Source organism: Metopolophium dirhodum, chromosome 3, assembly GCF_019925205.1.
Source record: "Metopolophium dirhodum isolate CAU chromosome 3, ASM1992520v1, whole genome shotgun sequence".
In the NCBI taxonomy this organism is placed as follows: Eukaryota; Metazoa; Arthropoda; class Insecta; order Hemiptera; family Aphididae; genus Metopolophium; species Metopolophium dirhodum.
The window spans coordinates 25127244-25146628 of record NC_083562.1 but is presented as its reverse complement, the minus strand read 5'-3'; the positions used below and the strand labels follow the sequence as shown (position 1 = coordinate 25146628).

Sequence of the window (19385 nt, the reverse complement as noted above, 5' to 3'; positions counted from 1 at the left end):
TGAATTATTGAAGAAAAAAATAAAATGTCCTCCTTTATACTTATATCATTAATATTATGCCTTATGGAATTTCTACTAGTAATTAATGCATTCTTTGCATGGGACCATTATAAGAAAGCTATGATTCAAATTTAAAGTACGGAAGTGCAATTAAAAATGTTGCATTTTGTTCGTTACACACATTTTTTTTACCCCCAGATATGACATATTATTGTCAAAAGGAAGTGAACATGTTTTGTGAATCACCCTATATATTATATTTTGAAAAATTGTCTATTTTACTTAATGAAGAATAGTGTATTTTTCCATCGAATATTAATAAATGGGGAAAAGCGGGGATCAAACCCCTCTAACCCACCTTTCTCCATTAAAACCATTTGAGTATAAGAGCCTGAGTGTACCTATACATGTCCATAATTATTCCATATTATGAGGCCCACTTAAGGAATTGCCTAAATTGAACTTCCTTAAAATCATAAAATCTCCATTAAGTATTAACTAATTGGTTTTGTAAAAAAATCCTATAGTCACTATAAAAAGCAGATAGATTTACAAAGGTGTGCAATATCCAGATTTAGGTCTATACTGCAAAACCGAAACCTACTGAAAATTGCTAAAAACCAACTACTGCAGTTCAATAATACTTTTGATTTTGTACATTCTTATGTATGTTTATAAAAACATTTATAGTCTAACTTAAACTACCAGAATCTACTAGGTAACTCATTAATCATGCATGATATTATCAGGTATGCTTATGCATGAATGATCTAGTTGGAAATCTTTCATTCAAATTATCTTGTTTGAATTTCATAGTTTCATAAATATTAAAACATTAAATTGTACAGATTTATACATATTTATCAACATGAAACTCTAAAACTAAAAAGGTCAGAAACAAATATAAAATTACCCCAAAAGTGCTAAACAAAGTTCATTATTATATATACCTAGGTTTTAAATTATTAGTATTTTGTACCTATCAAATAATCATAATGAATAGATTGTGTAACTTATGGAATATAAAATCAACTAGGCATAATAATGAATAATAATACAAACATTATAATAATATATTTGTTAAATCAAGTTCTTTCAATTTAACAAAATCATATACTTCTTAATTATCATAAAAATTCAAAAATAATAAAACAAGTCAAACATTTAAAAATATAATAGTATTGTTACTATTTGTTATAAGGCATAATATGGGTGAAAATTCAATAGATTTAAAATAAATCGTAACTTGGCTAAATTTACAATAAGTGAAAAAAAAATGCCGGTACTTTAAAAACAACATAATTAAATATTTAACAACTACCTATATAATTTAAAATAATTTTACCTCAACAAATAAATTTCTCATTGGACTTGCTTAAATTTAGTTAACTAATTGAAAACAAAAAAAATTATATTGTGACCTAAAAATGTAAGATATACAACTTTAATAATCATTGTTTTGGTAAATAGCTTTGATTATTGCATGACCAATAGCTGTACCCATTGGTGGAGGAACTGCATTACCAATCTGCCTATGTTTATCAAAGATAGATCCACAGAATATGAAAGAATCTTTAAAACCTTGTGAGCGGGCGCACTCTCGTACACTGACCACACGGTGTTGCTCAGGATGAAGTACTCTGCCTTGTTTTCCCATTGGCTCAGGATTTGTAATGGTGGTTGAACAAAACCCTGACCATGCTAGACGGCCATATAAACCTGCCCAATTATTATGTCTATTACCAGTATGTGGTAAGCACCAAGGGATAATTGTATTGTTTTGACGATCTTGCGGATCACATTTATCACCACTGGCACACATGCAAACACCGCGTAATTCACCATTTGGACCATAACCATTTTTGATATCATGGTGAGTATACAAAAGTATATTGGTTTTAAGTCCTTCAGGTAATTGTACTGTTATATTGGGCAGGTCTCTCCAGTCACTTCCTTCACATACTGGTATCAGTGCCATTCTAGCTTGAACCAAAGATGACATTTCCTTGCATACATGATCCCTTAATATAGAGTCTGCATATTGGTTGTCTGGATATCTTAGTAATTTCTGTAAATGTGTAATTGGTATAGAATTGTATAGAATTTCTTCTTGATAAGCTCCATTTAATATTCCAGGTAAATCAGACCAAGCATCATATACTGTGAGGGTTCTCAAAGGGGCTGAATTAACATACTTGCAATTCGTTTTGAATTTTTCATTACCAACCTGGACACTTAAACTGGAACTTTTTCTATTAAAGACGTTTATAGGCTCCGGATAAAATGGCAATTTTTCACCGGGAGCAGCAGCCATAATGATTAATCTCCTTCTAGTTTGAGGTACACCAAAGTTACCGGCTTGTAGAATTCCAAATGTACACTGGTAGCCCATACGTGTAATACATCTAAGAGTCAATTTAAGAACCATGCTATTTTTAAAGGATACAAAATTTCTAACGTTTTCCATGACAAAATATTTTGGACGATAGAAATCAATATATGATAAAAATGAAACAATCAGAGAGTTCTTGAACAATGAATATTGACCAGAATTAAACCTATTCATTCCACTAAACCCTTGACAAGGAGGTCCTCCACAAATGAAGTCAACTTCACCCTTTTGTGGTATGTTTTGATTTTTACTGTTTGTTTTTTCACCAGCCATTGCTAATTTTAATAAATGATTAGAATCTTCAACAAACACATTTGATCCTGGGTTGTTTAATTTAAATGCTTCAGCAGCTTTGTCATCACATTCAATAGCCCAATTACTTATAATTAAACCACTATCTTCTAAGCCTTTTGACAAGCCACCGCAACCAGCAAATATATCGAGTCCTCTGAGTGGTTTGATTTTCTTATATGATGGTATATACTGTAATTTATCTTCATCCACAAATTGATAGTTATAATTAACATAAACTTCTTTTCCAATCAGTTTAGCTTCACCTGAGAGTTTACGCACAGGGATAATGGAATTAGTAAGAGAATCGTATTTGTATTTGAAATAAAATCGATCAGGACCACCAGAAGACCATACAAGTGGATCTAGAATGTTGGCTTCACAGGTAACATAACATTTACCACATACTTGTTGATATGTGATTTTAAACTCTTCTTCTGACCAATATAATACATTCATATCTTCATTTCTAGCAATATTTTCTGCAAAAATTTGTTCAGCTCTAAACATACGACGTACGATCAGCTTGATATTTTTAGTATCACGATCAACAAAATAAATAGCTCTTATTTCTCCAATATCAAATGGATCTGGAGTGGTTTCATTTGAACCACGCATTGAATTTTCCAATGTTTTACGGTAATACTCTGTATACACAGTTTCATCAATATTTTTTTGTTCTTGATTACTTATATTTGTATTTGTCTCTTCAAACTCAAATAGTTCTTCTTCTATCATATTTGATCTTGTAGCTACTTTGAATATTCCAGGTTTTAAATAAATAAAACTACCAACTTTATATTCTTCATTGAATAATTTAAATTTATAAAAATATGAAATACCGTCTTCTTCTTCAATAAACTCTAGTAATTCAGGTTCTTTTGATTTTTTTTCACTCTCAATAACTTCACAGTTATTACAATATTTATTTCTAATATCATTAATTGGTTTTTCAGGCTTATGATATTCAAATCGTCCAAATGTGTCATCATATTGAAGTTGATAAAAAAATGATTTTTTATTTTTGCGGTCAACAGGTTCTAAGAGATCTTGTAATTTTGAATTACCAAGTTGAAACCAATTTTTACTAGGTATTTTTTGTACAACATCTAATACTTTGGCTACATTTTTTATATCAATATTTGTACACTTTTTGAGAGAAAATATTTCCTGAGGGTCAGCTGTTTCACCAAGTACAGTTTCATAGCTATGCATAAAGAGCTGAATATGGGCCATATCTTTAAACTTTGTTTTAAAAAAATATTCTATGCATCCTATTAATGGAATTACTGTGTCATCGTTTTTCACCACAACAAACATTTTTTTACACAGTTTCTGATCTTTCCACATTACATGATTTTCAACACAGTTAACGTCAGATAGATCATTACTAACATCTTCATTGCATACATTATCAAATACAGTCTTCACAAGTTTATTCATTGTTTCTTCAATTTCTTTATCATCTATATCTAACTGAGCAGCAAATACATTTTCAAATACATCTTTCACCAGCTCTGTAGTAGTGGCTTTGCTGAACTTCCGTTGGCTAAAATTAGTTTTTATGCATGTAGCTCCTTGTCCCAATCTACCTAATCTTCTGATTGGTGCATAATCAGATTGTGTAGCCCCTGAAAGTTGGGTCAAAGTTTCAATACATTGAGTTTCAGATAACGGAAAATCATACGTGCCAGTAGAGTCGTAGTCAGTTATTTGATCGAGTACAAACTGTGCATGAGTAATAAGATCTTCTTCTGAAAATGTAATACCTGTTGCTGGATTTAAAGATGTTACAACATAATTTAAAATGTCTTCATAAGTTGAATCATCAGATTCATGATTGTCTAACATTTTTTCAATTACTATTTTACTCAGATTTATCTTTTCAATTACGGACGTCATATATTTTTTATAATAAGGATGTGGTTCAATTAATAAATAATCAGCATACTCTGTGTTTATACCTATTAATGCCTGAGCACCACCATCATATGATGATAGCCACCATTCTAATATTGGCCCTGCATTACATGCAATTCCACCTTTTATATCTAGACTATGATTATCAATCGGTTTCACATAGCCAGATATGTACAGATTTACATTTCTCTCCATCATTCCTGAATCTATTGAGCACATGTGTCCATTATCATCATAAATACTGTAATTTATAAGTTTGTGTTGTATAATATTAAAATTATCAGTGAAAATACTGGCCAAAACCTCATTAGCTAATACAATGCACTCTGATTCAGCATCTGAAGGTATACTCACATCTTCTGTTTTTGTTTTAAGACAAAATGCACAGCATACCTCACGTTGAAAATGATTTGTTTCATCTAGGGCAACATCAGTAGGTGTTAAGGACGGTTTCTTCTTGTTTTCTGGCATTTCCGTAAATTTATGTTTGACACGTCTTGCACTTATTGGAGGATCTTGTTCATCATCAGTCATCGGCTCTATAATGTACAATACAATATTATAACCCTATAGTATATGATTAATATCCATAAACACATTATTATCAATTGCAAAAATAATAAAATGTTAAATAATAACCTTAAGGAATATGCCCAAATATTACCCTTAACAATGTACCAATTTCCACATCCAACACGGTCAGATACTTAGGATTAACCCTGGACAAAAGACTGACGTAGAAAAACCACCTTCAATTCAAAAGGCTAACCTTAAATAATTGCATGCGTATTCTCAGACCCCTGTTAATTAGAAATAAGTGGTCCTAATTTAACACCAAACTATTAATCTACAAATCTCTACTCAAGCCAATGTGGACGTATGAATTTCAATTATGTGGCGCAGCAAAAAAATCTAACACTAATAGAATTCAAAAATTCCAAAATATATCGCTCCGACGATTGTCTAATGCTCCACCCTAAGTCTCTAACCTAGACCTTCATAATGATCTCCAAATGAGAACAATAGAAGCGGAAGCATACATTTTCTACACATGTCTCCATAAATGATTTCAAACCCATCCAAACCCTCTTATAAAAGATTTTTTCATCCTTACACTCCCAGGAAATCCTAACCGCAGATTAACAAGAAAGTGGTGCCGTGACCTTTTACAAAACTTTTATGTCTAACGTCTTTAGAGAAAAAAAAAATATTAATAATAAATAATTTAAAAATAATAATTATTGTTAGCCAATAGCCACTAATGAATGGCTTTTGATTCACAACATTCATGTTATTCTACTTTTACTTTTATCACATAAACTTATTGTGCTAAAAATAGTATAGATTATTTACGTCAAATAAAAATATAAAAAAAAAAAAAATAATAATCTTGCAGAACTTACCAGAATTGTCACTAAGAATTATTAAATCCATCGCTGTAAGACTGATGTAAGACTGTTGTCTGCAATAAAATTATTAAAAAATTGAATAATAAATTACGTCAAAACAAATATGAATTAGGTAATAAAAAATAATCAATAATTTAAAGTACTGACTAGTAAATAGCCACTCATCAGCAATAAAACTATAAAAGAGAAATTAAAAACATCAACTGTACTTACTACTTATGAGTGACGTCGTTACGAGTTAATTTAGTATTTCCGTCTTCTTTTCTAACCGTCAATGGCGTACCTGTCCATTGTTTTGGCTTTTAAATTTGGCTGTTATCTCGGGAGACCCCAACTGTTATAATTGATAAGTGGGGTAGTTCGGTTACTGTGGTTAGGTTTTTAGCTATTTTAAAGATTTTTGTACTTTTATGTTGGAAACGCTGGTTAGGTAAAAAAAATATTTTTATGCGGGAAATTTATGTTTCTAAGGTTGGCGTAACCGATCACCCGAAATTTGACGAGCGTCTCGGGAGCAAAATTGCGCCACCAATCAGAATCGTTCACATTTGTTATCACTATTTGTGGAAATCACGTTTCTTATCATAGATGATAAATAATAATATATTTATATATAAAAAAATAGAATATAATAGTTACAGTAAAATTAAAATATGTCATCATTAAATAAATAGGTACATTAAAATATTTGTCAAACCTAAAGTCCTAAAATATAAAAATAAATCATAGTAAAAAAAAAGCAAGTGGATATTAAAATATATTACTGGTAAGTATGATCGTAGGAAGTATGTATGTTTTATACTTCTCCCAATATATGACATAATTAGAGTTCAAAATAATATGTAACTATGTATATTATAGTACTCTAGTACTGTAGTAATAACTATACTAATTTAGTAAATGAAAAATGTTGCAAAACTGGTATTGTATATTTTCCAAATAAATTTACAAAAAGATATTCTGTCTTCAATCTCATTTTAGTACTCAACAAATCATACTGTTGTTTGGTTTTATGATTTTATAAATAATAACAAATAAATAAATAATCGTTTTTGGTATAATAATTATTAAATATAACTAAAGGCAAAAAACCACAACATATTAAACATTTTATGTTTTGTATTTTCAATGTTAATAAATATAACATATTAACACATAAATAATACAGAGTGACAGTGATTCATTTTTCATTTAATATTATACTTTACGTTTGTCAATTTGATTTTATAATATGATTTTATAATTATATATAAATAATTATTAGCCCCTAGGTTTAAAATATTAGTCACAATTATAAAATGTAAATATAATGAATTGATTCAGTGATTCAATGACATTTTAATGAGTTGAATCACATGAATCAGTTCACTAAAATGAATTGAAAGTACCCATCATTAACCTGTATGATTGATGATTATTATATTATCACGTTATAATTTTTATAAATAAAGTGATTTCCACAAATAGTGATAACAAATGTGAACGATTCTGATTGGTGGCGCAATTTTGCTCCCGAGACGCTCGTGAAATTTGATTTTGACAGAATATATAATCATTGTAAACACCACAATAATATAAGAATCTATGGATATAACACAGATATATATAATAATCTATAGGATATAATAAACTTATTATCTAAAGCCGTAGATGTAACCATGATAAAATAAATTTATTTATTCTTAAATTTATTATTAAATTTATTTTATCATGGATGTAATTAAGATATTATTAATTATTATAGAAAGTCAATGGATCTATCTAAAGCCGTGCTAGGGACCACGATTCAAGATATCTATACCATATTAAGTCTTCATTGTATTATTCAATACAAAAAAAAAATAAATGCTAAAACTACAACTATATTCCTATCACTAAAAATTATGATGTGCTGGTCGTAGTATACAACTGGCGTATTGCGCATCATGACTTAAATTATACACAATTTCCTTTCAAAAATACTATTTTTGGCAACATTTTTTATTTTTTCTAATTTAATAAAATAATTTGTACATTTCTGGTTTGATTGTAAGTACGTCATGTTGATTCATAGTTGATAAAACTATAAAATATCTTTAAAATAAAAGAAATATTATCATAAAAAGTTGAAAAGTTTTAAAGATACATCAGCAAATGTACGGTAGCTGGTAGATTCAGTTTTGTTTAAAAAAAAAATTAATTTTCCCATACGGCCATACCTAAAAAAAAATAAAAAGTTAGAGACTCCCTTTAAAGTTTAATCTTTAAAAGGATTTTGATATGATGCCGGCCGGTCAATTTTTCACGGGACACATCACATAATGTATACGTTAGTTATAGGCAGGGGCGGATTTACCCATAGGCCACCAAGGCACGTGCCCAGGGCGCAATTTTTTAGTTTTTCATAATTTCATAATTATATTAACCTAAATTTATATTTTATACTAATTTTTTTTTGTATACAACTTGCACGAAACTGGAGAATGGCTCACGTAGTCACGTCGCAGTAACGTTTTAATTTATAAGCTATAATAACCTTGCCGTTTGAGTTTAATCCTGCGAACGGCGCACGCCGCTACCGCTTGATGTTCGACATCGACACTCGACGAGGCAGTAACTGCTGCCTAGTGCCTATGTTAATGCATGGATGTTAATGCATGGGAGGCTATTTACTGGTGTGCGGCGTAAACATATACAATAATATTGTGAATGGCGCATGCGCAAAACACCAGCCCAGGCAGTCAAAAATACTGCCTCGGGCCGCCGGGTACATGGTATATAGCCGCTCTACTAGTTAGATAGGGGACAGCTCGTACAGTGCTTGGCAAGTAAATTATGGAATGACCCGCCTCACCCCGCACCCGGCACCACAAAGTGTGCGCGGGCGCGCGGCCACCAAACTAGTCTATTCTTAGAATACTGAAATTAATTCTGGAAATCAGATGTCTTGATAAAGTAATTAATAATAATAAACATTGCGACGACGGTACCGTCTCCCGCCTCCTGCATAGTGCATACTGCTCAGAAATTTGCTAATCGATTACGATTATAGAGACTAGAGTGCTCACCACTTTAATCAGTTCCTACTACCTTCCTAGTTCCTGGCTACCTATAAGAAAACATTAATTACAATATTAAAGATTAAACATGGGAGCACGCAAATGTAAGGGGCGCTAGTGTTGTAGTGCCTAGGGGCGGAAAAATGGTAAGTCCGCCCCTGGTTATAGGTATAGTTATATTACAGTAATATCGTACAGGCAACATCGGTGGTTGAATACTATTAGTTTTACTTACTATTGTATTTTTTATGTAAGAGAATAATAATTCAAATGTAAAACATATATGACTATGACCCAAAATATAGTAAGTGATCTGGCTATAATTAATACCTAGGTAGTTAGGTACCTATTTTATTATTTACATTTTGTTTTGAATGACGAAGTTACACTTTGATTCTATGGTTTATTTTAAATTTTAATTTTAAAGGACTTCTTGTGACTACTAAATTCCAGTGACGCTGTTTTCAGATGGCGTGGAGGGGGGCCTTTCCAGCACTGGTTATTTTTCACTTAGGTTGTGTAGGACTCAAGACCCTGTAACTATTCAATCCTACTCTAGTAAGTTACGTCCATGACCTGCGCACAAGTCGGCCGCCGACTTCGTTCCTTAACTTGAACAGAATATAAATAGAGTAATAAATAATAATATTATACTATTGCTGAGATACTAATATACTATGATTTCAGTGGGTTCTATAGTATCCGACTCATTGCCGCACAGGGCACTGACCACTGACCAACGGCCAACGCGTTCTGGAGTTCTGTACGATATTACTTCTATGATAGTAAGATAACGGTAATGTTATCTATCGCCGTATGCACAATGAACTTCCAACAGTTTCTGCCTTTTCTTCCGTTAGATAGCACTAACGTATTCATATTTTTTTTATTATAGATACTGACTACTGACTTCTGACTACCCACATGTAAGTTGTAACCTACTGTATATACTTATATAGTGTACAGCAAAGCGATATTCACTTACCCGCTTTTTAATTTTGAGAATATAAAATTATTATTTTGGTGTTTCAACCACCTTGACTTTTGAGAATTGTTGCAGAACCCCTTTCCACGATAAATTTAAATAATAATATTGTTGTCACAACCTTACGCAACGAATTAATTTTTGAATTACCTATATAGGTACTACAAAATAAACTAAACTAAAGATGTACGCAGATTTTTATTAATGCTTTATAGTTTTTAACCCGTTGATTTATGAATCTATGAAAAAATGGATAGCTAAAGTACAATTATGCCGAATAATGAAAATAATAATTTACTGTTGCAGAAATCTGGATACCTGACTAATTCATATATGAATGATACTGGAACCAGTAGAACCGCTATAATGAATTTTATATACCTACCTACCTAGTTAATTATTTCGATATAATAGCTTATGTTAATTCTAAATAACAATGCAAATGCCCAATACCTTTAAATATGGGTATCAAGAAAATCATTAGGAAAATTTGCTTTTTTGATATATTGTTATTGTAATATACAGTAAATTTCAATTGAAGATCTACATTCCACAACAATATAACACCCTGTGTTTATATAGATAGTAAAATACTAAAATGTGTTTAAAATATGAGTGCCTGGTTAAATTTGTACAGGCCTAGACAATAGCGAGCTGACAAAGTCTCAGATCTTGGCGCAATTATGATAAAAAATACCCCCCCCCCCCCTAAAAAAAAAGAAGAGTTCCTATCATTGGACACAACAAACTTCAGAACAAGTCTATTTTACTTGACCTTCTAGGAGTGTATAATAGAAAAAGTCAACCTGATTTGAGTAGTAAGCTGTAATATCGAAAACCCTGATTTGGTGTAACTTCTGAACAGGACCTAAGTTTCCGAATGTTTTTCAAACACTTATGAATTCAATATACTAGTACAGTAGTACACGTATTTTGGAGGAAAAAAATTGAAATAAAAAGGGGAGTCAGTAAAGTTTTTAAATATAGGACGGCCGGCCGGTATACTTTTGTCTTTTTCCAGACCAAAATCTCTCCCCAATCTACCCGAATTACCTCCCGAATTTATCTTCATCGGCAAACTGCACAAAATCGAAAAGTTCGAATCATAGACCTATTAACTAGTTAATAGGTCTATGGTTCGAATATTTCATCCATATTAAGTATTATTAACTATACTTTAGGTATTGAAAATTGAATAAAAATAAATAAATAAGTAAATCGATATACAGTAGAATGATAATTTTGTGAACAATTTTAACAAATTGATTCCATTATTATTTTTATGTTATCAGCTGAGTTATCACTTATCAGTGGTTCGTTCAAGCCCGGACCACGATTTAAGATATACTTCGATCTTAAATCGTGGCCCAGACTACCGGGCATGGTACATTCACCATCGAAACAGACTGAGATAACAGACGTCCAATTTTTTATCATAATTTCAGGCTTAAAGAAATATTAGTTAAACAAGTAGTTTTTTAACGGGCTAACACCATAGCCACGAAAAGTGATTACTCCGAATATAGTACTACTCCGAATAAATTACTACGAATATCAGTTACTCCGAATATGGCTGCTGAAAATGATGATACCACGAACAATCATAATTCCGATAATGATATTACTCCGAAAATATTGCTACGAATATCAGTTGTTCCGAAAATATACAACTACGAAATAATAACCACGGTTTTAGATATGCACATAGGCGCAATTTGGGGGGTGACTTGGAGGGCCTTAGCCTCTCCAAAACTTGTATTTGAATTGATTATTGAAGTATTAAATCCTTCATTAGTTAGGTATCTAATCTGCATAATCCAAAAAACGATTTTTTAGAAATTATTTTCTTAAGTTAAAACAATGATTCATTATTCACGTGATTAGATATCGGATTCACTCACAGGCCACCAAGCATAAAGTAGGTTTAATAATAGTAATATAGTTTTACAAATTATGAATTGCCTACTAATCACAATACATTAGGTAACCAGGTAACCTACTGGCTACTGATAATATTTAAATTTTTTTACAATAATATAGCCAATACACAATAGTGATTTTTTTATAAATTTGCAGTTCGACGGTTACAATTCTAATATAAATAATATAATATAATAACAATAATATGTACCATACCTACCTGAATGTTATTTTTTTAGCAATACGAGCGGTATTAATTTTTTGTAGGAGTTAACACTGTATTTTGTAGTAGTTAACACTATCTTTTGTAGGAGTTAACACTACATTTGTAGGAGTTTACCATTCCCCATTTGAACAGCGACAGAGCCCCCCCCCCCCCCCCCCAATGGTCTGATTCATTTAAATATGTAAAGCACCTCAAAGTCAAAAAAAGAAATGGCACCTATGGATATACAATATACATCCATGATAATAATATATATTATCAATTTTCATACGCATAACGTCATAACCTATTTACATAATATATTTTAAGTGTTTTCTTGTTTCTTCTAAAATAGCCATAAGTACCTACTTTACTGTTTATTTTAAATTTGATTATTTTTTTATTCTTGAACATATAGGTACTTACGTTATATTAACATTAAATTTATTGACTATTAACATATTTTATTATTTAGCAGTTTAGTACCTACCTAAGTTTAGTTGCTCTTAAGTCCTAAGAATATGCAATTTTAAATAAACATAATATGTTAATTATTGAAGTTAACCTGTATTAGGTGAATAAATAAATAATTGGTATGTAACGTACCTATGGCCTAGAATAAATCTTAGATTATATTATTATTATTTATAAAATTATTATTGATTATTTATTTACGGGCTATGTAAGCCCAATATTATTTGGCGGTGGTCGTTTGGGCGAAGGTAATTATTTTGATAAAAAAAAAAAAAAAAATAGTCTGTGTGGGTAATTATCATTTAAACCGTTTAGTCGAATAAAATTATTTTTATAGGTAAGATAAAAACCTGGTGACTTTGATTTAGGACTATATTATTATCCTCAGTACAAATATTTTAATAACCACTCAGAAACTACTCATTCGAATTTTTAATTTGGTATAGGTACCTAAAAAAAATATCCACTAAATAATTTACAGTAAAAGGGGGGGGGTTTACACAGTTTTCATTTTAAAAACAGAAGTCTGTATTACCACAGGACATTTCTTAAATAGTATCATTGATTATAAATACTAGTTTAAATACTAATTTATAATCAATGATAGTATTACTTGATACAATTACTTGAATCAGTGGCACCGAACTCATATATCATGTGAAGCGATCGCTTCAATTCTTAATGGGTGGGTATAAGTGAGAATCATGTAGAAACTCAAATAAAATAATATTAACAAAAAAAGTTGTGTGTGTTTTTAAACCATATTCGATGGCTGTAAAGTTTTGGTGGGTGGGTGGATAAAAATTCTAGATTTCACTTCACGATAGGTATAGTGTATACACTAGTTACCTATATATACCTACGTGACGTGTTACATATGTTTGAATTTCTATGCATGAAACAACAATACAACATTTGTGTATTATTTAACTGTTTAGCTTAAACTATAATAATTTGTATTAAATCCTTATTATATAACCCTTTTGGCCTTTTGTTATTAATATTAATTTTTATACCTATATAGGCACCTATTATCATTGTTTAAAACAATTAGTTTTATATTTTTATATTTTTTTGTTTAACTGTATTTTACTTCTGATCAGGTGGCCCTGCTGGGAGCCTTCCTATTCCGTAATTAATGTTATTTTATGTCACCCCACGTACGTATGTATAGATTGTAAGTAAAAAAAGTTTAAAAAAAAAACTGTACTTACAAATGTACAGAATATAATATATGGAAATCATTGAAATAAATTATGTTTAATAAAAGTAAAAATTAAATAGTTTTGTGTTAATATAATTGAAGTGAAGAAGTCAATATTCTATTAATATTTATATGTTATGTTGTAGAATAGTTTGAAGAAGTTTAACTAAAATTTAAAAATGTACTCTCCCGTACAGCTCACGATTTTTTATTTTTTATAAAACGATTTGTTTTTATGCTTAAAACGATGGTATGAAAACCGTTTTACAGAAATAAGTAGGTATAATATAATATTTAGTATTAGTATATATAAGTATTATATAAGTATTCAATATTTAAGTATTATAAAATAAAATAAGTATATGAATAAATATAAAAATGTAGAAAAAATTTACGATCAAATAAAACTGGAATATTACAATTTTAGTTTATTAATTTTAAGACAGATTTCCTGACAAAAACCTATTTATGAATAATTATATTTTTTATAATTTATCATTAACTTTTCTTTAATACAGAAATTTAGCAAATTATACTTATCTTAGTAGGTAGATATTTTATTTATGCTTAGTACATAGATGACTAATAATTTCAACACCATTTTTTAATAGAAAATGGACATAATGATTAATGATTTATCAGTAGTTCTGGTAGTTCATCATCTTAAACATATTAGGCAGTTTTGAACTTACAAAGAAACCTCATACCAGAGGTTCAAAAACATATTAAATATAATACATACCTAAAATACTAATTATTTAGTCGTTAATTTAATAAAATTCTTGTGTCAATGTTTTTGTTTGAGAAAATGTAAAAAAAATTCATTTTTTTTTATTCATTCAAAGGTTTTTGTTTTGTAGGTACTTATGTAAAAACCAACAATTAATTTTAACTCTAAATAAGCATTTACAAAGTAAAATCTCAAAAAAATAAAAATAAATAGACAATCATAAAAATATTGTTACATTATGCAAATCAATGTTTACTAGTTTTAATAAATTAAGATTTATGGTTAGGTAATAGGTATACCGTTTACCTATTACAAAATCGGCTCACCGTGAAATATTCTAGAACTGTGGTTGGTTGAACCACAGAATAGATTAAATTTTATATTAAAATTAAATTTAAATTTATATTAAATTTCATATATTCTGTGGTTGAACCATGTAGTTAACTAATGGTTAACCATTAGTTATTCCTTATTTATACCGCGGATACCACATAGTTGAGTTCAATTGGTTCAATCTCAATCCTAGTTCCTACCATGACTAACTAAATTTATTTAGTCATGGTTCCTACTACCCCCTGGGCCATGAGCGTGTATAGTGTGTACTGTGTTCAGTATGTTCATACTTCATAGTAGCCAGTAGGTTACTGTTAGTGGTTCAAATTGAATTTAGTTCCTACCGAAAAAAAAAGACGAAAAGACAAATTATAAATTATCACGTTTCACGCCTTCACGATGAGGTGTGAATGGTTTATTAATTTGGACATTGGACTCCACAAATTCCTCTTTACATGTTAATAACGTCTAAAAGGAATTATTTTACTGAACTTGTGGATACTTGATTGAGATGTTATAAGCCTACATTATTCATGATCTTGAAGTTGGTAAGTTTAAAATCGTAGCCTCCAAAATAAATTCCAAAATAATGATTTCCGCAAATTTGTTTTTGCACTATCGTTTTTAACTTGTTGAAATACATGTTTTAAATAAAAAATGTAAAAAAAAAAGCTTGGTAGCTAAAGTGAATTTGTTCACGTAGTAAAATGATATAGTGGTATTCACATATCGTGGTAATAGTTCATAAATTTCATTATTTTATAAATTCGATGTAACATTAAATCGTGGAATGTGTTTATTCGTAGCAGCTGATATTCGTAATAATTGTATGATAATAGAAATTCGGTGTAGCAGAAGGTCGTAACTTTTAATGTTCGAAGTAAACACGGCAACCCGTTTTTAACATCTAAAGTCATCTCATTTAAAGTCCCGTTAATCGTTATACACCATACATGTGACATGTCTTCTAACTTTCTAAGTGCCACGAAGATTATTATAAGTTAGTCAATTCAAGTTTAGAATGACATTATCTTGATTAGCTATTTTAAATATTGTTATTTTCACCGATTATGTCGCCAACGACCATACCACGTTGAGTACACCAGTTCTCGTCCGATCACTGAAGTTAAGCATCGTCGGGCGTAGTTAGTACTTGGATGGGTGACCGCTTGGGAACACTACGTGCCGTTGGCGTATTTTTTCATCAAATATTATTTATTTTTAATTAATCACCGTTTTGGCAGAAAAATTCCTTCGATTTTCTTCAATATTATTTTGTTCGATTGGAAGGATTGGTGCAGGTCAAAATGTACACATTTTATTTGTTGAGTCAGAAAGTGTGAAAAGCTCCTGATATATTGTTAGAATATGAGTTGAACTTGAATATGCAGTTGAAAAATATTAAAAATACATAGGAACAATTTTTTTTATAAGCATATAAAGTTCAAATTTTGACAAAATTTATCATAATATTGAAAATAATAAATTATTGTAATTAAAAATTATAAAATGGTCAATTTTTATACCTTAGAATTTAAAAATAAGATTCTCATAAATAGGTCATACTGTAACCAAAAAATCTAAAAAAAATATTAATACAGTTATTTTTTACAGACATTTTAAATTCAAATTTGGACGAAATTACAGAAAAAAACTAAGAATAACGATGTTAGTTATTTTGTTGTAATTTAAAAATATTATTCCTGGATGTATGAAACTTTTAGAGTATATTATTTTATTTCATACACACATTGACATTTTCAAATGTAATTTTTTTGGCAAAAATGAATTAAATTTACTGTAGTATATATTATACTAATGCCTCATACTAAAATTAATTACTTTAATCACAATATATCATAAAATATACCTATACTCAGAACTTGGTAGTTAGTACCTACTTAGTAATATTATTGGCTAACAGACCGTATTCGATTAAAATCGTTTTTCATATATCTATATATAAATAAATCAATAATAAAAAATCATTGTATTTTTTTATACCTACAATGATTTTATATTATTGAATTCAAATTTAAGTATTTAACACCATCCATTACAGCAGTGCCATGTTTACCAAATTTAAAATGTTTTTACTTAATAGTTTTAGTAGTTAATATAATATAATGTCCTTTGTCCATATGAAACATCCATTCAGAAAATATTTCAAATACTTTTAAGATTTAAAATAAGTAGTAAATAAGCAATGAAACATATACTATGTTATAAACATTACTATTAGCATATAAGTAAATTACATACCAAATTAAAATTAAGTTTTTAAATATACTGTATACTAGTAATATACTAGTCACTGTTTTAAAACTTTTTAGTTTTAAAACTCAAATCATTTATTTTTTTTAAAGTGTTTTAACTGTTATGTAAAAATATTATAGTAAAAATATTTTTTTTCTGTTTTATTGTTTTAAGTAGGTAGTATTATAATTTATAATGATAATATTATATAGTTATTACTTATAATATTATGTATCAATAATTTATAGCTGCTACTGCTGCTAGCCGCGCGCTTGAACTGGCGGTGCCTGGCGTAGCGGGTCATTCCAGTAAATACCCAAATACAGTCTAAAAATAAATATGAGACGACATCTCGTTCTAAATGGCGTGGTATGCAGGGGGGAATTGGAAAGAGTGAATAGTGATGGTTATCGGACTATCGACTATCGTTGTCACGTCTTGTCCCGCCTACTCACGTCATGTAGTTGCGCCACAGAATAGATTTAAAACTTTAAAAGTACCGAGACTTGTCACACGTGAGTACGTGACGTGTCTCGCTGTTCACATTTAAGTTTTATTTTATTTATACAAAAGTAACCTTTTTAAATTATAATTATTTTTGCAATTATCGTTATCGACGTCCCGTCATCGTCCGCCCCAGATTTATTATCGTGACCCGTTTAGACGTGGTTATTTTTTTTCCAGCGTCGTAGGGTTACTACCTACCTAACGATTAGACTCACGCCTCGGCCTCGCCACTGGAAACGTACTATATCTCAAATGGTTGTTGTTAAAAGTATATTTTATAGGATGTAAAATATAAAGCGTAAGTCAATAATATTTTTATTTTTGAATCAGATTAGACTACGTACTTTCTATTAATTATTTATTAACAGAAAGAATGAAAAAAAAAGCCAGCATAAAAACATGACAAAAATGTTAATTTTTTCTAATGGTAATAATCAGGGCTCGTAACTTCATGCACTAAAAAATGCCTAAATAAGCATGCATTCATGCACTAAAAATTGTCAAAGTATGCATTAAAACATGCACTAAAAAGTTCAAAAATATGCATTTATATGCCCTAATATTTTTAAATTATGCACTCAAAATCTGCAGTGTAAAAAAATCATGAGCAAAATTTAAAATAATAAGAATAAATCCATAAATTTATAAAATTACTAATTCCGCCACAAAATTTTGCAAACGGCCCGCAACTGCTTGTTTTGCTTTCGGCATTGTTTAAATTAATAAAATATGAATAATACTGTGTACGGTACCTATGCCTCACACGAAAACGCTAAAACAAGAAATTGAACAGACGAACTCACACGAGTGATATGAGTAAACTCATCGGTGAGTGCAAGAAAACTATACTGTTATTACTGTACCAATGTACAAAATTATAAATGTGGGTTGGTGAGAAGCTGCACGTGTGTATAGGTTTGTTTTGACGACAAACTTTGTATGGTGGAGGATGATAGTGGTAGCGATTACATTGTTTCCGCGGTACTACGTAAAACGCATAAAATCTAAATAGGTATGTACTAGGACACTAGCAGGTAATCACACACACACTGAATAAAAATAAATCAAAACACTATAATTTTGTTAACGGGAAAGTAAATAAAAACAAGAAACTTTTCAAATATTTGTCTAAAAAATATTTATATGAAATAATATGCACTAACGATTGTAAAGAATCAACTATATGCCAAATATGCCTTAACACCCAAAACATGCACTGTCAAACTTCATATTATTATTACAATTGTTATGAAACGGATTTGTATCTCAGTTAGCATGTTTTCCTGTGTAGCAAAAAAAACATGCAGATGAATGAACTTACGAGCCCTGGTAATAATAATCGAGTTGCATTTACAGATTGAACTAAAACTTACCAGTGAGATAAATGTTATGGCTTATCAGTTACCACTTATCCATCAATTAACTTAGTGACTAAGATTTGACTAACAATTTATTAAAATAGGTACAATTAATTAAAATTCTTAATATTAACTGGTTTTAAGTAAGCTTGTAAAATGTATTTATGTATGTAAAATAGTTATATTGGTATCAAAATATGAAAATAATAAACTATTAAGTAAATCATAGGCAAAACGAACGGTTTTGGATTTAATAGTTTATTACACAGAAGGGCTCTTGTGAGTTGGGCTAGTCCACAGCACTAAAATAGTAAAATCCTGGGTACGCCACTGGGGGGAGATAAAGCCATAAAGGTAGGTAAC

The 19385-nt window shown here is 29.9% G+C and overlaps 1 protein-coding gene and 1 non-coding gene across 3 annotated transcripts; one reads left to right on the top strand and one right to left on the bottom strand.

The window, feature by feature from the left end:
- Positions 1 to 1095: 1095 nt before the first annotated feature.
- LOC132941743 (DNA (cytosine-5)-methyltransferase 1-like) lies at positions 1096 to 6302 on the bottom strand. 2 transcript variants are annotated; one of them, XM_061009893.1, is made up of 3 exons: positions 6226 to 6302; positions 6007 to 6065; positions 1096 to 5142 (listed from the first exon to the last, which is right to left on the bottom strand). In XM_061009893.1, the coding sequence occupies exons 2-3, from the start codon at positions 6035 to 6037 to the stop codon at positions 1445 to 1447; spliced, it is 3729 nt and encodes a 1242-aa protein (XP_060865876.1). In that variant the 5' UTR covers positions 6038 to 6065; positions 6226 to 6302; the 3' UTR covers positions 1096 to 1444. The 2 variants fall into 2 exon arrangements, with proteins under 2 accessions (XP_060865876.1, XP_060865877.1); XM_061009894.1 differs by having other exon boundaries at positions 6160 to 6229.
- Positions 6303 to 15976: 9674 nt separating this feature from the next.
- Positions 15977 to 16095, top strand: LOC132942220 (5S ribosomal RNA). Its single transcript, XR_009664239.1, has one exon. It is a non-coding gene; the product is annotated as a 5S ribosomal RNA (ribosomal RNA).
- The last annotated feature ends 3290 nt before the right edge of the window (positions 16096 to 19385 follow it).